Source organism: Cupressus sempervirens, chromosome 3 (genome assembly GCF_028749045.1).
Source record: "Cupressus sempervirens isolate cs-2001-9-10 chromosome 3, ASM2874904v1, whole genome shotgun sequence".
NCBI classification, from domain to species: Eukaryota; Viridiplantae; Streptophyta; class Pinopsida; order Cupressales; family Cupressaceae; genus Cupressus; species Cupressus sempervirens.
The window spans coordinates 965,210,707-965,232,832 of NC_143120.1; the positions used below are offsets into that span (position 1 = coordinate 965,210,707).

General features: G+C 37.5%; 1 protein-coding gene across 1 annotated transcript in view; it reads right to left on the reverse strand.

Moving 5' to 3' along the window:
• The window catches only part of LOC149569943 (uncharacterized), a 112,191-nt gene that overhangs the window by 20,149 nt on the left and 69,916 nt on the right, over positions 1-22,126 (reverse strand). Inside the window, exon 5 of the mRNA XM_089822619.1 lies at positions 9,287-9,358. Within this exon, the coding sequence (XP_089678745.1) occupies positions 9,287-9,358 (72 nt within the window). The remainder of the gene's footprint in view (positions 1-9,286; positions 9,359-22,126) is intronic.

Sequence of the window (22,126 nt, forward strand, 5' to 3'; positions counted from 1 at the left end):
TCCCAAAACCCTAATATTATTTTATTTCAGCAGCCGTACAGGTACGGCCTGGTACGGCCCTGCTAGTTTGGGCAGCAGCAGCAAATTAAGAACAGTTTGGGGGTGCGGTTGGAGGTCTTCATCAACGATCTGCAACAAAACGTGGTGTTCTTCCATAGTTCTTCAAACCAGGTTCTTGCATTCTGAAATATATGTCAATTTTTGGGTAAATTTGCTGTCATACAGTCATTGTAATAATCAGTCCAGAATTGGTAATAAAATAATTTCAGAATTTATTGCATTGTAATTGAAATATAGTTCAATGGCTTTATATATATTGTAATTCTGTGATTATATTCTGAAAGTATCAAATCTGAAATTACCATATTCTGAATATTGTTACTGTTACACGCCAAGTGTTTGACAAAATTCCTAAGTTCAGTTTGAGGGTTTCTGTGGCCTTTATAGTGAGGGTCATTACAGTGGTATCAGAGCTATAAGTCCTGCCATCCTGTGGAGGTCTTATAGGGAATTTGGAACAGCTGGATAGGAGGGAAAGTGTTTGACGAAATGTCAAAACACTAAAATCAGAGCATGTGACAAAGGCCTTATAATTTTCGCAATACCAAAGCAAGACAAGATAGGATTTCTGACCTGCAGAGCGAACAGTCTAGCTCATCTATCCAGGTGGACATAGAATCCAGTCATACAGACACAGGGGAGGTATTTTTTGATCAAGACTACGACTACAATATGGATAGAGGCGGGAATGCTGGTCCAGATCCGCAAGAGGAAAGATTTTTACAGTTATTAGACACCCTGGCACAGGGACAGCGATTAGCCGAACAAAGAGCACAAGAACAGAATCAGAGAATGGAGCTTATGATGCAGATGATGGCTCGACAAATGGGGTTGAACGCTAACATAGGTGGAGGAAATAATCAGAATGGTCACAATCAGAATGGGAATAATCAGGATGAGAGACATAATGGAGGCGAACAAATTGGGAACAATTTCGGTCATGCCCCCCAACAAGCTCGGACAGTAAGTTCGAGGCCTATGATTCCTACGTTCCTTCCTAGAACTCTAGAGCAGCCGATACCAGAACCCCAGATCACTGACATACAAGATCAGCTGAGGAGAGATTGGGAAGGAGGAGGACCAGATTTTACAGCTGCAATCACCTTTAGAGAGTATATGGATGTGCGGATGAAGCATATGCCCCGTGGACAAGACAGGACTCAGAACTATGAGCTACGAAAGAAAGTAGGAAAACTACAGTTACCATATTATGATGGCTCGGGGAAGTCTACAGCAAGAGCTTGGGTTCAAAAGCTTGACACATACTTTCAATTGAATCCTATGTCTGAGGAAGAAGCTATTAAGTATGCAGCAATTCACCTGGATGGGTTAGCACACGAATGGTGGCATCATGGTATGATCACTATGGGTCATGCACACATTACCTCATATGTGGAGTTTACGGAGAGACTGATTGAACGTTTTGATAAGAAAGATCCAGAACTCCATTTCAAGGAATTAGCCCAGCTTAAATAGTGGGGCTCATTGGAAACATACATTTCAGAGTTTCAGAAACTTGCAGTGTTAGTAACAGATGTATCTGAACGAAGGCTATTGGTTTTATTTATGGATGGGTTAGTTGATCCGTTGAGAGGGTGGATTAAAGCTCTCAACCCTCCCACTTTGCAGGAAGCCATTAAGAAAGCTCGTGACATGGATTCCTCTTCAGCTTCTAAAAATAAATTTCAGGCAAAGAGTTTCCATTCAGGAAAAGATAAGGACAGGAAACCCTTTCATAGAGAGGCACAGCTACCTAAGGAAGAAAGTAAGAGGCTGGACAAGGAGACACTTAATGACTTGCGTAGGAAGAAGCTATGCTTCTATTGCAAAGGCCCGTATGAGTACGGCCATGACTGTCCTATGAGGCCAAAAGGGAAGGCCAACCGGGCAATGTGGGCTTATTACGAAGGCTCAGATTCAGATGGTTCAGAACATCATGATGAGGATCCTGATGAAGCAAAGGGAGAGCAGGAGATAGACAGTGCAGGGCAAAGGCAGGAAACAGAGCTACATTTACAGGAAGCACGACTGTCTAGTATCCAGAGAGAGGGATCTTTCAGACTTCGGGGAGTCTTGGCTGGACAGAAGGTTATTACATTGTTGGACACAGGTGCCATGCATAATTTCATTGATGCACGATTTGTAGAGAAGCGTGGACTCATTACTGAGGATTTCGAAGGACTAAGAGTCAAGGTAGCTGATGGATACACTCTTCGTTGTGACAGGATGGTACGAGACTTACCTTTGCGCTTGAACAACTATGAGTTTAAGGCGGATTATCATGTGGTCAACATGGGTGACATGGACATAGTACTTGGGATGTAGTGGCTACATTCATTGAAGGTGGTTACCCTGAGATTAGAGGATATGGAGATACAATTCGAAATGAATGGTAGGATTCATGTGCTAAAGGCTATCCATAATGGAGACATCAGGACTATCTCATTTAGGCGGCTAGAGAGATTAACTAGGCATAATGATATAGAGTGGGCAGCAGTTTGTACTTTGATACCTACACAGGAGGAGTAACATAAGGCGGAATATCATCCTGATATTCAGAAGTTGAGGATTAAGTACGAAAAGGTATTCAGTGAGATTCCACCAGGCAGGCCACCGGACAGAGGTATTGAGCATATTATTGAACTGGAGGAAGGTGCTAAACCTATCATGATCACACCATATCGACATCCAAAGCGACTCAAGGATGAGATCGAAAGGACCATTGAGGAGTTGCTAGCTATGGGGCACATCCGACCTAGTAAGTCACCTTTTGCATCTTCTGTTGTTTTGGTAAAAAAGAAGGATGGAATGCTTCGGATGTGTATTGATTACAGGGCATTAAATAAGAGAACCATTAAGAACAGGTATCCTATTCCTCGCATTGATGAGTTGATAGATGAATTGCATGGGGCCTGTTATTTCACGAAAATTGATTTGAGATCAGGATATCACCAGATCAGAGTCCGTGAACAGGATATTGAGAAAACTGCTTTCAGATGTCATTGTGGGCACTTTGAGTTTGTAGTCATGCCTTTCGGTCTGACCAATGCACCTGCCACTTTCCAGTCCACTATGAACAGAGTTTTCCACCATCAGTTGAGGAAATTCGTGCTGGTGTTTTTTGATGACATTTTGATCTATAGCCGATCATGGCAGGAGCATCTAGAGCATTTGGAGACGGTGTTGAGCATTCTACAGAAGGAGTCCTTGTATGCAAAGGAGTCCAAATGTGACTTAGGGATGACCGAGTTGTTATATTTAGGACACATCATTAGTGCAGAGGGAGTGCGGATGGATCCTGAAAAAATTCGCGCTATTGTTGATTGGCCTCCACCAGTGAACCTTACACAGTTGAGGGGGTTCCTTGGTTTATGTGGTTTTTATCGCAGGTTTGTCAGTGGCTACTCACGACATGCAGCTCCCATGACAGATTTACTGAAAAAAGGGGAATTTGTGTGGACTCAGAAGGCACAGGACTGTTTTATGAGATTTAAGGAGATAATGACTACGTGCCCAGTTCTAGCATTACCTGATTTCACGAAGCCATTTGAGCTTCAATGTGATGCATCTGGAGAGGGAGTAGGTGTTGTACTTATGCAGAATAAGCACCCCATAGCTTATGAGAGCAGGAAGCTCAGAGGCCCTAAGCGTTCATTCAGTATATATGATAAGGAGATGTTGGCCATCATGCATGCTTTGGCCAAATTCAAACAATATCTTGTGGGTAGCAAGTTTTGTATTAAAACTGATCATAACAGTCTGAGGCATTTCTTGGGACAGCAGGACCTGAATGATCGCCAACAAAAGTGGGTAAGTAAGTTGCAGGCATATGATTTTGACATCTCATATGTCAAGGGAACTCAGAATGTTGTTGCAGATGCTCTATCTCGAAGGCCACACCTCACTCTTATGGTTCAGATATCAGAGGATTGGCGACACTTGATTATAGCAGAGTATGCCAGGGATACATGGGCCTCCGATATATTAGAGGGAACAGTGATTGACACCAGATACACACTTGTGGATGATTTGATCATTTACAAGAACAGGATTTACCTGGTCCCAGGATCGAAGGTTAAGCAACTGATTATGAGAGCACTTCACGACTCACCGACAGCAGGCCATCCCGGGTACTTCAAGACTTACAAGTCAGTTCGAGAGCGGTTCACTTGGAAAGGGCTGAAAGCTGATGTTTTGCAGTATGTTCGAGAGTGTCTTGTTTGCCAGCAAAACAAACAAGAACACAGCTATCCGGTAGGGCTCCTACAGCCACTTCCGATTCCCGACAGGAAGTGGGAATGCATCTCCATGGACTTTATCACAAGTTTGCCCAAGGTACAAGGACGAGATTGTATTTATGTGGTGGTAGATAGATTAACGAAATATGCTCATTTCTTTCCTATCACCACTACACATTCAGCAGCTCAGGTGGCAGAGGTTTTCTTTCAGGAGGTTTTCAGATTGCACGGCTTGCCTCAGAACATTGTGAGTGATAGGGATAGCCGTTTCATGAGTCACTTTTGGCAGGAGGTATTCCGGTTATGTGGCACGGAGCTTACACCCAGCACTAGCTATCACCCACAAACCGATGGTCAGACAGAAATTGTGAACAAATGGGTGGAAGGGTATTTAAGGAATTATGTGGCAGCTCAGCAGCAAGCTTGGGTCAGATGGATATATCTCTGCGAGTATTGTTACAATACTACATATCATATGACTATACAGATGACACCCTTCATGGCACTTTACGGTTATGAAGCACCTAGTTTCTTGGATTTGTTGTTGAGCGACAGCCGGGTACCCAGTGCAGGTGAATTATTACAGGAGAGTAAGGATATAGTTGCTACCCTCAAAGACAATATTGCAAGAGCTTAGAACCAGCAGAAGCAGTATGCAGACCAGAAGAGAACTGAGCGTAGTTTTGAGGTAGATGATATGGTTTACCTCATGTTGCAGCCATACAGGCAATCTACTCTTAAGAAGAGTGGGGCAGAGAAACTTAAGCCACGCTATTATGGACCATTCAGGATTATCAGGCGAGTTGGTGAAGTGGCTTATGAGTTGGAGCTTCCCGCAGACAGCAGAGTGCACAATGTGTTTCATGTGTCACGCCTCAAGAAGGCGTTGGGTCAGAATGTGGTGCCTTCTGCAGTATTACCTCCTTTAGACGATGAGGGAAAATTGATTTTAGTACCAGAATCCATCCTGGAGAGCAAAGAAAAGCAGCTTCGTAGAAGGGTGATCAGAGAATACTTGGTTAAGTGGAAAAATTTACCTGTTGAGGATGCTACTTGGGAGGGGGAGGCTATTTTGCAGCACTCGGCGTTGAGATTGCTTGAGGCCAAGCAATTTCAGGAGGGGTGGACTGTAATGTCCCCTCTTTAGTTCGACATGGCATTGATCATGGATTTGCCTATTCCAGACTCTCGTAGGCAAATGGTGTGGAAAGAGAGTCAATTCTGCGGATCAGATAGTCATATCTTGCTCTTGAAGAAGTGTTAAGAGGTTATATTTTATCATTATGTGACATTGGGGCCCACATGTTATAATTTTAATTTGAGTTGCACTTTTTATTTTATAAAATTACTTTATTATTAAAAAGTGCATTATAATGAGAAATTATAAAGGATGTTTCTAGAAGTTCTAGCAACTTCTTAGAAAAGTGAATAAATAGAGGGCTGGGCCTCTCATTTGGACATGCTTGGATTGGAGAACTCTTCTACTTCTTCATTGTGAAGACATTTGTGGACTTTGGATCTGCAAATTATTCGATCTTTGGGAACGAATCACTCCCTTGGATTGGCGACTTTGAGGGTGTGAAATATCACCTGAATTGTTGCATAATTGGAGTTGGTATTCAGCCATCTCATTGGAGCTTATTGAGAATTCGTTGTTAGGGTTTGTTTTTTGGTTGGAATAAGGATTTTAGATTTTCCCTATCATTGGAGAAGCATTTGACAAGAGTTTGAAAACAGAATAAGTGCATTTTCAGAATTGGCAAAGCAGGGTTCGGAACCACATAATTGCTCATATCTCCTCAACCCCTTGGAGTTATTTTTTATGGTTTTACAAGGTTACTACCTAACCCTAGGCGCCCATTTTCCTTGCATTTGGGGGTCCCAAAACCCTAATATTATTTTATTTCAGCAGCCGTACAGGTACGGCCTGGTACGGCCCTGCTAGTTTGGGCAGCAGCAGCAAATTAAGGACAGTTTGGGGGTGCGGTTGGAGGTCTTCATCAACGATCTGCAGCAAAACGTGGTGTTCTTCCATAGTTCTTCAAACCAGGTTCTTGCATTCTGAAATATATGTCAATTTTTGGGTAAATTTGCTGTCATACAGTCATTGTAATAATCAGTCCAGAATTGGTAATAAAATAATTTCAGAATTTATTGCATTGTAATTGAAATATAGTTCAATGGCTTTATATATATTGTAATTCTGTGATTATATTTTGAAAGTATCAAATTTGAAATTACCATATTCTGAATATTGTTACTGTTACACGCCAAGTGTTTGACAAAATTCCTAAGTTCAGTTTGAGGGTTTCTGTGGCCTTTATAGTGAGGGTCATTACACATGGATACCCTACATGTAGTCCATCCAAAAATCTTGTGAAAACTTCAGTTCACTTCATGTATGTTAAAAGCAAACAATCTTCAATTAACCATATACAAATCATATATGACATTATATGATATGTCACTGCCACAACATTTATTTTTTGTGGAATTGGCATATTTGTGGAGCCAACTTGTTTCTGACTACCCAACTTCATGTCCTAACAATATTTATATAAAATATAACTTAAAAGTATAAGTTGACTTAAAAGTAATATTTTATAGAACAGAAAAACATAAGTTATAACAATCAACTTTTATGTTCTTATTAAGCACCAAAGACTATGTCTATTGGCCAAGTCTCGATGTCGAGAATTGACGAATCAGGCTCTAACTCATGACTTGGCAAGGTGAGTCATAGCCAAACTCATCTGAGTCCAAGTCTAGGTTTCTAGGACTTGCCCAAGGTCACTAGGCAAGTGAGTTGTCGAGTTTGGGTGAGTCACAACGAGTCTAAGAACTCTGCATCATATATGCACACAGTAATTGTAGACAATAGACAATGCATATTTCTTCAAATGAGATCTGTTTTTCCTATCACAAACACCCTACCTATATAGTCAATGCCAAACTCTTGTTGGAACCTTAGTTCATTGTCATGAATGTTATATCCAAACAATCCTAAGTTAGCCATATGCAAATCATATATGATATGTCATTGCCATAACATCGAGTCTTTGTGGACTAGGCATATTTGTGGAGACAACTTGTTTCTGAAGAATAGTACATGTCGTCACTACCCTTTTGTATCTGTGTGGGATCATGCTCTAAGACTTGCATCCAGGTGTACCTTTCCCCTAAGTTGCAGAATCGGGAACAGGAAAGGGAAAGGGAACGGATATGTGGGCATTAAATGATGGTATGGCAGAAATTTTTGTAGGGGGTTGGGTATGTTTTTGGTACCTTCATACAAACATATATACACTTATGTATGTACGTATGTGTGTGTATGTGTGTGCGTGTGTGTATTTATGTATGCAGCGTAAAAGAAGAATTAAGTTTAGAATCTCATATACCTACCTATACATAAGCTAAACAAAGCCATTACAAATTTCAAAATTTGAAATGTATCATTCTAGTTAAAATTCAGGATTCTGTATCAAAAAAATCAAGCCCAAATCTCATGGTAGATAAATTCAGAATTGATTAATCAGCAGTCTAGGGCTTAAAATTATCAAAATGATCAAACTAGAACACTAAACATTTCAGCATTTAAAAACACAAATCCCAGGTGTACCCATAGGAGATTTGTTTCAGAATCAGATTCCGGTACGTTTCATACCCGGAAATGCCCAGAAATGTCTCATGATTCAGCAACTTAGCCTTTGACTTTAGTGTTTAAGCTATATGTATATATAATATATCGCTTTAGAAGCATGGAAGCCCTATGTCTCATCTAAACTTACTGAGGGATTAACTTTCAAGTATGCTTGTTTGCAATTATCATAACTATGGAGATAACCAGACTGCTCATACCTGCCACATAGCCACTTGTCAGCGAGTGATACATGGATACTTGTGTGCTTGATAATTTGTCATGTGGAAGTCCTTAGTCATTATCTGTATGGGAGATTTATACATTGTCAATTACCTCTGCTGACTTAATATATTCCACCAGCATCACTGAATATGCTCATTAGTTTCCTCTGTTCCTAAATTGTTTCATATTTGTTTCGGTCCCTTCATTACTTATGATGTATAACAATTGATTATACCTTTCTATACTAATTTAATCATATTTTGATATATTTACTTTTATCATATAACTATGATTATAATTATTTGTGCTTTATTACAATTATAATTTATTATGTAATATTATATTTGTTTTTTATTTATTTATCTTAATTTCAATTGTAATTTATTATTAAATCTGGGGACATGCATCATTCAAGTATAAATTTTCACCGCACCATTGAGCAAATTTTTCATTTCTGACAATTTCTGATATGATCTGCTTCACATTCCATCATTCATAACCTATGAATAGGGATTAGACCTTCATTTTGCAGTTAGTGTTAGCGCATAGAACTCTACATGTTATCTGACCACGCTTCAACTTAAAAATACATTTCAAACAACTCCACCTGGCATAATCTCCAAGGAAATTCAAACAGGTAACTCCACACACACCGTGCCTTACATAATGTAGGGAGGTAGATTGTTTGTAATTTGATTAGACCTTCATTTTGCAATTATTGTTAGCACATAGAACTCTACATGTTATCTGACCGTGCTTCAACTTAAAAATACATTTGAAACAATTCCAACTGGCATAATCTCCAAGGAAATTCAAACAGGTAACTCCACACACAACATGCCATACATAATGTAGGGAGGTAGATTGTTTGTAATTCTTATGTTAGGAACAAAAACTCCATTTTAACATAATCTTTATGACAATTTGCTAAGTAAATTCTTTTCATACAGTATTAACTTTGAGCTTGCATGTATCCAAGATTTAAAAAATTATATTGACATGATTTTACATCTATAATCATCGTTATAAAGATATACAAGATTATTAAAAATGGGTGCACAAAACAATCACTACACGATTTCAGAAACATAGGTGGATGATAGAGGCATCAAATGCAAGCTTTCACCTTTTCCGGAGTTGATAAATTCATTTGGAGGATTCCTACTGGTTCATGTTGTCTTTGATTGCTGCTCGCAACCTGAAAGTCATTTAACAGAATAAACAATTCACCCAAAACTTACGATGTAAATATTGGCCTGAAGAAGCAACAATTGATCATTATTTTTCAAACCATTAAAAGGAGAAATTTATCACATGTTTGGCATGAGCAAAGAGGAGATATTTTCATAACATCAATGAGAAGTTAGAATATTTTTACTTATAATGGTCATCATGCAATTGAAACATATTTTAAGGAAAACTAGCTGCAAGGATGAACTTCCAGGCACAACATTGAGAAAAAAAATTGAATTGCATCTTTGTTAGCTCAACTTTACATCAAAAACAATAAAACTTATCCTGCTGATGGATCATGAAGTTTGATCTGAAATGTTACATTACAAAGTTACACAGCTAAATCCAGAAATATTATGTTACCAATAAGACTGTTAAACTACCTCTCTTTCGTTCATATTTATAGTAAATCTGGTCTGAGTTTGCTAAAACTGCATCGAATATATGAAATTCAATCCAATCATCTAAATGAAACAGCAGGCAGATGAAAAAGTCTCTCACAAATGACATGTAATGTAAATGTAATGGATAATGATGTTGACTTGAGCATGAAGTATCATATTCTATTGCACCCTATGTTTTGTGCACATGAAATGACCAACATTTATACTCAACCGAAGGAGTCAAAGTCAAGTAATCGTTCACTACAACAGTTTTAATCTATACAAAACCTCCATTACTGAGGACCACTTATCACTAAAGCAACGGGAAAGGAGAATATTGTGAGTTCATTTTTCATTTTCCTTAATGTTTCTATTGACAGATGAGTTCCAATTCAGAATACATTTAGTAATTTGCTTAGAATGAAAATGCAATTCCCTTTCTTTTCTTTTGAGGCATTCTCCCTTGATACTTCTAGAACTAATAAATTATTTCACTTCATAAGATATTTTGCAATTCACTTGGAACAAAGAATCTTTGAATGGTGTAAGCTGGAAAACATGGAAACTTCCCCTGGTATGGTTCAGGCTGGACGTAGAACCAGTGGATGGATGTCAGGGGCTATGCCCCACCAGATCATTGAGTCAAGAAGAGTGTTGCAAGACAGGCAAATATTGTCTCATTGGGGAGTGGCAAGAAGTGGAATGAGTGTCAGCTTATTGATGTTAATGTCAATCAACCACAAACTTAGGTGTCATCCCTTCTGTCCAGCAGGTGTTTTGAGTGACTGCTGCTCCATATTTTCTAATGTTGTCAGAAATAGATATTAATAGTCTGTACCACTGCATTGTTTTAAGTTTTATCACATTAGATTGAGTCTCAAACTGCAGCAAATCTGTCTAAATATGATGTGGTTTTGAGTATGGAACATGTGTAAAAAGTTCCTGCATGTCAATATGATCCGTATCGATTATAGAGATAATGACTTGTTTTTAGTAATATAACTGTTAATCTATGTGAATGTAGTTGAATCCTTGACTTTGTTAGGACAGAACCATTAGAATTTAAGCAGTTACGAAATGATTCCAGTTAAGGTCTTCCTTTTCAGGTCCCCTTAGATTATTTTATTGTCTCTCTAGATCACAAAATCAGATTGGTGAAAAACCTGAGTCTTTCAGTTTAATGTCAAACCATTTTGGAAACTTCTTAAATTGAAATGTACTATAAATTGGTTACAATATAGCCCTGGGATGGGTAGAACATAGTATTTTGATAGTGTCCTACTAGTAAAGGTTAAAGCCATCAGGATTGTGATATCCAAAGATACAGGCCAGGACGTCCATGAAACGAGCTTGGTGGTGACATTTACTACAAAGTGTATGTGCTTGTACCTGCAAAACCTTGGCGAAGGTAGTACCATGCTCCATGCAGTTTATGGCAGTCATTAGAACCAGGAACACAACATCTAACTAGGAAGGTCACCAAGTAGGCAAGAATATCTTTAGGATGACTGGCTAAGACAGTTGTAGGTTCTAAACCAAGTCTCTGATGGCAAGAAAATGGAAACAGTACTTGTGTAATCCTGGAAAGGGTTAGGCTACTTCCTCTGGAAGCTATACGGGTGACCATTGGTCACAATCAAAAGATATGTGGATGGTTGTGCGCTAAAAACCTTTGATGATACTCTCACATCCTTGATGTAGAAACTTTTCAAGGAAGATACACTGACAAGATCAGTGTGTTCAGGTTCAGCTTTGTTTAAGTTATTTGTTAAAGCAATATTTATTTTCTTACATGAATTTATTTCTTGGAAAGTAAATTGATGATAAAGTTGGTTAATTTCCAGATTCAATTGAAAGCAGTTAGTAACTACATTTGAATGTTAACTCTATTCATGCTCTTAGAAACTTGAACTTAGTTGCAATTCAATTTTTCTGTTTGTTATTACCTTTATATATTATTTTAATTATGTTAGTAAAAACATTTGTTATTACACTAACAATTTCACATTGACCTTCTCCCTGAAGGCTTTTTATGCATTCACTTTTTCCTTAGTCTCTATGACAGGAAGCTTTATTCAGAGCCTCTTTTGAGTTTGACAATTTTAGGGTAGTTTTGCAATCCAGCCTCTAAAATATGGGGTTCACTGTTTGGACTTCCATTGAAGTATAAGAATCTATCAGAATTTGAAGCATCAAAATGTGTATTACACAGATAGGTATTTATACCTATAAAATATTCATGAATTTGGAACTCATGAGTTCCATAAGAACTCTTAACAAATAGCAAATAGAGTCCAAAATTGTAATGTCCTCTTTTTAGGTCACCACGGTTGGTGGTGTGGATTAGCCTATCAGTAGCCTTTGTAGGCTAAGTTAGTTGGTTAGAGGGTCACAGGCTGGCAGAACCAGAGGCAAACTCCTACTCTAGAGGTCAGGGATGTTTAAGATTGTTTTTTGTTTGGATCAGTTTGGCACAAGTACTATTTCAGGAAAGTTAGGGTTTCTATCTTTAGCAGTGCCTAAACAGCTTGGTGGCAGTTTTGAGATATGATTGGAGCAGTTATTCAGACACTATTTATAGTATGTCATTGTTGAGGAGTTGCTATATCCTACACGGGCACCCGGACTCATGATATGCACAATGATTGACTTATTCGTCAGTTGACTCAGTTTGAGGAACTTACTATCTATAGTAAGTTAATTATGCCCATGTTGCTATTTTTGATTGTGCATCTAGCCTTGGTATTAGCAAATTTTGTTAGTTGATTAAGTGGAATAAGTTTATTGGCTCGAGTTCAAGATATTAATTATTAATAGAGGATTCTTTATTAATAGTTAACTATTGTAAGTTATGGTGTAAAGTTATTAATTAAGTGTGACCAATTGACCTTATAAGTGTATTAAATAAATGCCATAATGAGGGAGATTTATTTATTTATTATTTCCTAAGTCCATGTGGGAACACAAAAAAGGCATCATCAATGGTTAATAATTATATTATGAGAGTTGACACCGAACTTTAAGGACTTAATTAATTTATTATAAAATCAACTTTGCATCAATAGGAAATGCTCTTAAATTAATAAGTCCTATTCATGAAACCCCATGGATCGGTTTGTTATGGAGGAATTATAAAACATGAATAGGGAAAATCGATTCATTATGGTATGTTGGATAAAATTGTTTGTTTGAGAAGTCTCTGGAGTTTGTCCAAGGGTTTCAGCATCTTTCTGGAGAATTGTGAATTCCTCTGGTCTCTGAGCGCTCTAAATTGGTCAAAAACCCAATGATATTGTGCAATCAGCTATGGCTTCATCCAAAAGCCATGAATGATGTCAAAAACTTTGAATTTGGTGAATTATGGAACAGCTTTCACTAGTTATTGAGATGTGATGATAAATAATAGACAGCAGATTTAAATCAGAGTCTTTAGATTAGCATTTGCAGAGTTTTTAAGGCAGACGCACATCTGATAAGGAAGCCATTGGAGCCTCGTTGATAGACACCTAGCTTCAGATTCGCACGTGTGTAGTTTTAAGAAGTGTTTGACAGACTTTGGCACATTGGGGTTTAATGTTGCAACTATTCATTATGCATTGGCGCCTCAAACATCCATCGTAAGCTGCAACTCATTCTAAGACTCCAATTCCAAGCTGTGATTTTATCCAGTTTCTTTAAATTGCAATAAAATTATTCCTCGAGGCATTAGTTGTTAACTGTATAAAGTATTTTCTTAAATTGTATAAAAAGGTTTTCCTATGAATAGTTAGTTTGTATGCAAAACATTTGACAAAATGCATTTGAGAAGTTTGGTGTACTTTTAGAATGATATAATTGCCAACTGTTTGCCAAAATGCTATGTTGAAAATAATAAGCAGCTCTGAATGATATTACATAGTTGTTTGCAAGTTTATCTCATTGAAAATCAGATATTGGGGAAACCAGCTTATTAGTTGCATGCAAAGTGTTTGACAAAATGTCAAACGTCCAACTAGAACCAGCAGGGGGTTCTTGCATAAATAGACTAACATACTTATTAATAAACACGTTATGAGACAATCAATGATGGTTAAAAGTATCAAATAGATCCAAGGGGTTTGGTAAAGAATGTCAACACATTGCTCTAGAGTGAAACAAAACTAGAGCAGAATATCGTTTTGTTAAACATGTTCTTGTATGAAGTGACTTCAATGTGCTTAGTTTGTTCATGAAATGTTGGAATACAAAAAACCTTAAAAATAATGACTGTAAAATAAAGGATCGTGTGTTGCTTCTAAGGTATTCAAAACAAATAGGAACTGATCCTAAGAAGGAAACAATTCCACATGTGGGCTCCCTATCATCGAAAACCTTCCATGTGTACCCCGTTAAGAACAAATTAATCATTTTTAAAAATATTTCAAACCATGATTCATTCTCCCATTGATATAACTTTGTACCTATTTTCCTTCTTTCCAAAAACATGTCCTCCATCCTTGCATGAATTTTGAAATATAATCGGTAGAAAAACTATATCTAGTCTAGTGTAGGTCAAGTAAATCAAATTGTAAAAACCTATGCTCCACGTAGTTTTCGAGACAGGGATGTATTTCTGGTACGGGTACTGGTTGAAGCCAAAATTTAGGTGATGGGACCTCAGGGGACAGCAATTAAAAACATAGGGGATTTTTTTATGAATACAATATTAGAGACAAAATTCAAATTGCATATCATAACAGTGATAAACCATTCACCATAGTCATAGACAGTTTAGAAGATCAATACATGGAAATCGAAAACTATCAAGATTCAAATGGCAATATGGTATATGATATATCCGAATATCGCATAAATATAGCAAAAATGCCCAAAGGCTCTAAGTATCAATGTGTCATGCATGAAGTCAAAATGGCATAATGATAAAGTAAACACTAAATAGTAAATACTAGAAGTCTAAATGAGATGTCCAACTCCATAATAATCAAAAGCAATAATCTATCTAGGTATCTACAAAGTGGAAAGCCAAATATATGTTTGTCCTCTAGGAATCTAAATCTATATCTAAATCAAGATCAGCACCAACCTCTTCCTCTAAATCACTAGTAGAAGTAGGCAAAGGGTCCTCATCCAATGGAACACCAAGCAGCCCTGGAGGTGTGTCATCCTCATCAATTTGCAATGCATCCTCGGGATTAACATCCCAACGCAGTGTTGGAATCTATCGAAACTCAATACTCTGTTGCTCTTGAAGTCGCAATACACAATGAACAACCACAAGCTTCTCTAATCATCTAGAGGTAAGGTTGTTCCTCTTGACTGATTGGATGAAGCTATATGTAGACCAATTCCTTTCTGCAACAGAGGAACTTGCAACATATGAAAGAAGACCAATGGGAAGAGCTTTCAGCTCAAGTGCATCTCTACCATGTCATGTCCACCATCCAATTTGGTCCCTTTGAGTTAATGTAGCTCTATCAGTGCTCACCTCTAGTCGACCAAATGTTGGACCACAGAGATTGGCAAAGTCAAGCCATTGCCCCCGAATTTTTGCAACATCCTCTAAATTATACACTTTTTAAAGGGCCTTGTAGAAGCCCTCCTTCACGTATATTGAACAAACACAAATTTAGAAGTTAGAATTTATAAGACTTTATAAATAAAATTAAAATTTTAAAAAAATATTAAAAAATCAAAAATCTTAAACATAAATTAGACTCGCCTCCTCACAGCAGCTAGAGGTACTCTCCCAAGCATTGGTGCATACCATTGAGGATTGACTGGATAAGCTGTCATATAAAGTAGGGTGTTCATAACTTCATAGTGTTCCACTTTTTTATCACAATGGATTTAAGATGCTCCTCATAGAACTCCAAAGTAGGTTCCTTGTTTTTATAGCTTGTTTGACCTACCCAAGCATGCTATCAAAGGTCTCATAAATCTCTCTAAGGCTAGGAAAGTCAGTATCAACATATCTAATGACCTGCACAATAAGATCAATGAAGGAGCAAATGTATCTGCAAATGAAAGGAAATTACAAGTGAGAAACATCATAATTTTTGAAAAATCAGCAAATCCTTAGAGCAGCAATATTTTTATTAAATCAGCAATAACAATTATGATGTGAATTATTTAAGTTTCTTACCAAATCGTGGTCCACTAGTTATCATCCAGGATTCTTTGTTTCACAATTCTTCCATCCAGGGTGCTTGATTCATGCCATCTACTCCACTCTGCATTGACCACCATGGATTGTAAAGCCTCTTGGACCTCAAGCATCCTTTCCAACAAAATGAAGTGGCTAGCATGTCTAATGTCCATGGCTTGAGGAATTCTTTCTTGGAAAATGTCCTAAATAATGCAAGAGATGTGTAATGATTGCAAATAAGCATTTGCACATCTCTAGCCTCGGACACCATAGCCTTTATCCAATCAATTTTCCCAAAGCCCTTCAAGGTGTTATTCAATGCATGTACACAACACGGGGTCTAGAAAATGTGCCTATAGGTGCTCTCTACTATCAATCCAACTGATTTATACACCTGGGCTGAATCAGTGACTACTTGCACAACATTTGAATCCCCTAGCTCTTCTATAGTATCATTTAAAATCTATAATTGGAAGGATGCATCCTTCCTTTTTCCTAAACAATCAATAGCTCTAAGAAAATAGACCCCTAATGTACTAGTAATAATAAGATTGATGCATGGTTGATGTTCGATATCGGTCCACCCATCCATGATGATAGAGCAGCCATCAATCATCCATGTTTGTCTCATATCCTCCATCAAAATGTTTACTTTTGAGTATTCTTTATCAAGGATAGTGGTGTGCGATTTAGTCTCTCCTAGCGGTATAAACGAGGGGCCAGCATCATATATATCGTTGCGCATCTGTCTTTGGAATGAGGAACGAGAAACATGGAATGGTATGCCATGAGCAAAAAGAAGTCTACCAATGAACTCTTCAGCTTTCTCTTTCGCTTGTATGTTAAATAATTCAGCCATATTTGTATCTCTCTAGGCCTATCCCTTCCTTTTACTAGTAGTGCTAATGGGAGTGAATGTGGATGTGGGTGTGGTACCTATTTGACCCTCTACTTTTAATGTCTCCCCCTCCACATGCAACCTATTGGACTCAAGTTTTTCTTCAGCTGTAATTTTTTGCAACTTTTCACCCCTTGCCCACCTATCCATAAAAGATGACAATACACTCTTGTGTAGCTCCCAAAATAATGTTTCTTACATATATGCACTCTCATTCCCTACTAACCCCCGAAATTTTGTTCTTCTTGTTGTCTACTTTTGTGCCAAATTGTAGGACAGGTTTCTTAGTGTTGTATGGGCCTTTGGCATATTTTTTGAAGGCTTTGAAAGGGCACTCAAATGGAATGGGCATTGCATCTTCCATAGGGACATCTATATCAGTTGAAGAAACATCCATGGCTGCCCTAGGTCTTTTTCTTGGTCTTTGTAAATGTGACACTCGAGTTTCTTGCATGGCAATATCTATGCTATCACTACTTCGCTCACCCTCATTGTTGCTCATGTTTTTGGATTTTGTAATGTATTATACTACTACAAGTTATGGAAAACAAAACATTTCAATTTGTCATTCAACACACCCTCTCAATGTGATGGAAAACATTGAAAAATGGCAAAAAATAACAATATAGTTTGAATCAAACAAAATGCATACCTAGAATGAAGAAGAAATGAAAGAAAAACCTCATCGTGCAACTCCAAAATGCACTCCTTTCTTGTTGCTTTTGTTTTCCTCTTCCTCTTCCCAACTAGCAAATAACTCCAAATGAAGAAAAGACTCGAGTCTTTTCTTTTATTCAGCCAAAATACGGTTTTCTTTTTCTATCATTCCGCAATGTCCATGTGGGGCCTACGTGGAGGGGAGAATTAAAAAAATTAATACAAAAATATTCCTTTTCATGAACTGTCACCATTATGGGAAAAGGGGGGCAGAAATGTGCATCGGGGATAGATGAGGGACGGGAATGGAGTCCTTGGTACAGATTTTCATAGCTCATTTCTTGGCAAATTGGAAACTGCATTTTGAGAACAATACCCAAAATTGGTGTTTCGGAACGGTAAAAGGAGCATTAAAAAGGGGTACTGACGTCCGCATTTCGCACTTGGTACAGATTCAAGGTAAAAAACCCAAGGATGCATCCTCGTGGAACACAGTAAAAAGCTACTCTAATGTCACAAAAAGGCACACTTTTCCTCAAATACATTTGGTCAAACATTAGTTATGCACATAGTTACACCGCCCTGGGGGACGAGGCGACAAGTTTCTGGGATGGAGGGATAGAGGGGCCTTAATTTGGGGATGGCAAGGGGGCATCAGGGGACCGGAGGGGTTGTATATACTATATATATGGCACTTCAAATGCTAATTATGAAAAGTTGTATTGCAATATAAGATATAAAGATGTAAAAGAGTAAATACTTGAACATTGCATTGAATTGGAACATCAAACATTGAACATAAATAGTCAAATCAGCAAATAGTTAACATCGGGACATCACCCCATCCTTGATGGAGGTGGTGAAATCTGGTGGTGTCGCTAGGGACAGGGGAACAAAGTCCCAAGTCCTCGGTGCATCCCTATTCCCAGTGCGTGGGGTAAAAAGGGGTGGGGGGGGCGCATCCCTATATTACTATGGTTATACATGGTCGAGCTAATATGATAGTCAATATTCAAAATTTTGAGACTAATAAAATTTCTTGTACAAGTTTGAATCCTCAAGTTCGATAGCGAATTTTCAAACTTGTAAATGTGGGATGGTCTCAAAATGATAGATTCAAACAATGCTGATAAAATGATAGAAAATGCCATGGAATGATATTCATAAATAAAAATTGAGTTCAACGAATACAGGAATTAATGAATTTGACCTTCTGATGAGCTTCATTATCTCCTGCAAGCTGCTGATTGACTTGAAATAAGGCAGAAGTTTACATCAGACTTAACCATTAATTATACTTCAATAACAACCATGGTATCCTTGGTTGTCCACACTCCATAGCAATTTCGGCCAATACTCTCTAATCTCTAGCAGTCGGAAAACGAGGCAACACTTTGTAGTTCACTTTATATAACATATTTAAAATCCTGTTCACTACAAAGTTGCTCTAATTCTTCTCACAAATACACTATAGAGAATGATGGTCAACTCAACTATATCTATATTGTTTGTGTTGAACAGATCAAAAAATTGAGAGGTGGGTGAATCATTATTAGCATACAATCTCATAAACTTTTTCAACCGTCATTTAACACTTATCATACATCCACTGCAACTTAAGATCTTTCAGCTAAAGTACAACAATATATCATCAGAAAAATAATCTTGAAAGCACAGATACATTATCACTACAAACACCAAATTTTGCATGGAAAACCCAACTGGGAAAAACCTCAAAAAAACTAATTCTCATGAAATGGTAAGAAAACTGATTAAGGTGACACCAATTAGGTGATTTTGTACAAGGCTAACTACCTAAACAAGGGGTGTTTCTGGTAGGCTAACTGCCTAAGTAGCTATGCTCTGATATACAACAATGCTCATTGCTTACAGAAATATAACCGAAACAGAATATAGTCTCAAGCCTCTACAATTCGAATTTATAATTGGCTTCTCCTCTAACAACAATCTGAGTAAGTTTGCATTTCCATTACACAGATAGAATGTTACACATTTACGGGTACACTACGTCTCGAAATGATTTTACATATATACCAAACCCTCACTGTACACCTGCTGACCAAAATAGATTTCAGAGGGGATACCACCTTGAGCATTACAATGACCCTTGAGCATACCAACACACTATCAGAATCATCGGTACCAATGGATATGATGAACATGCTAGGCAAACTATTAGCACCGAAAACATCAACACACTCTACAAAGGATCAACCGAAAACATAAGCTTCATGTAAACACCGAGACAATCCAAGCAATCACTAAAGCGTGAAATGATAATGCAATTAATGCTCAAACAACAGTCACGAACCATACACGAAGTACAAGTTATTGGTAAGCAAGCTAATCAATGTAGAATCAAGCAATACACCAAAAATGTTGGAAACCCATCATTTTACAGCCACCAATACACCAGAGGTTAAGACAAGGATGTTAACATCAATGATAACCATCAACGTCACATTCTAACAATCACCCCCTTTTTATTGATGGCAACATTCATCAATTACAAAGCATAGGAAACCAAAGGAAACAAGCTTCTCCTGAAAACACTCCCCCTTTACAAACAAGAGCAAAGACCCAAAAAAGCATAAACAACACCCCTTACTGGCACACATCACTCCCTCTGAGAGGAAGCCTGCAAGCATTGGTCCAGAATTATATAAGTGTAAAATTGTTGGATCAATGCACACATTGATGCCCATTAATGAGCACAAGGGGAAAAATGCCAACTTCCCCAAAGATACCTTTACACAAAGGTTTGGTGAATATTTCTGCTATCTCCTCCTTTGTGGGTACATACTCTGATCTGATTTCAATTTTTTAACCTTCTCTCTAAAAAAGCGATATTTGATGTCAATATTCTTAGGTTTGCAATGCATCATTGGGTTCCTTGACATACAAATAGCACTTGTATTACCACACATCGGAATTGTTTCAAGAAAACCGATCCCAATATTCTTCAAGGTTTCCTTCATCCATAATGCTTGCGTACAACATGAGGATGTTGTAACATATTTAGATTCAAGACTACAAAGCATTACAAAATCCTGCTTCTTGCTCGACCAAGCAACTAATTGAGAACAAAGAAAGAATGCTCCTCCACAAATACTCTTTTGGTCATCCAAAGATCCTACCCAATCAGCATCTATGTATGTTATCAATGTAAAACCTGATCCTTTCGGATACTACAACTCATAATATTTGGTCTCTTTCAAATAGTGGAAGATCCTCTTCACAGCCATAACATGAGATTCTTTAGATTCTTCTGAAATCTGGCCACCAAACAAACTACATATACGATATCTGGTCTAGACGTAGTCAGGTACGACACGCCTCCAATCATCGATCTATACTTGCTCGCATCAACTTCAATGAATCATCTGCTTTTGTCAACTTACACCTAGTGACAATAGGAATTCTTGATGGTTTGAGTTCTCTAACCCAAACTTCTTCAAAAGCTCCTTTGCATACATGGATTGAGAGATAAATATACCCTTGTTGTTCTAGTTCACTTGCGATCAAAGAAATAAGTTCAACTTTCCAATCATAGACATCTCAAATTGTTTTTGCATATCATTAGCATAGAGCCTGTACATATCATCTTTGCCTCCAAAGATAATATCATCAACGTACACAACAATAATTCAGAATTATGTTAGTATCAACTTTGAAGTACAAATTGTTGTCAACACAACCTTTCTTAAATTCCTAATTGTACAATAACTATCCAACTTGCCATACCAAGCCCTAGGTGCTTTCTTTCGTCTACAAATTGCATTTGATTCTGACTATGATATGAAACCTCCAATTGTTGAATGTAAACCTTTTCCTACAACTCACCATTCGGAAATGTTGATTTGACATCCATTTAATAGATTTCGAAATTCTTGAAAGATGCAAATGCCAAGAACATTCTAGTAACCTCCATCCATGCAATATGCATGTCTCATTAGAATCAATTCCTTCAATCTGAGAATAACCTTTGCATACAAGTCTAGCTTTCTTTCTTACAACTTTTCCATTCTCATCCAACTTATTCATGAAAACCCATTTAGTTTCAATCACATTCTTTCCTTTCAGTATGGAAACGAGTTCCTAAGTCTCATTCTTCTCAATCTAATTTAACTTTTATTTCGGTGGTCCTATCCAGATCTAATCATTACAGGCTTCTATAGATTTCAATTCAACTTTTGAAAGCAAACAGTACAAAGCTTGTTCTTTTGTTTTCTTACTTCTAGAAACAACACCCTTGCTCTGATCGCCAACAATCTGTTTCTCAGAATGATGTCTTTGTACACACTTTTTTTTCTTCTTCCTTCTCATTTTCTTTCTTTTCATCAATATCAGTCATAATCAACAAACTTCTCTAGTTGCTTCTAAAAATCTTCAGTAACTCTCACATTCGCACTTTCCACAAGCTTGATTAGTCTTTTGTTGTAATACCAATACTGTACCAAATGGATTTTCATAACAAAATAAAAACAATCTACAAAGAGTTTTCCTCAACTATATATTGAATTCTTTTCATGAGACATAAATTGCTTTTAACTACCAACGATTAACTGAGATAACAAAGCTCAACTGAAATAACTATAACAATGATCAACTGAAATAATTGTAACAATGATCAACTATAATAACTATAAT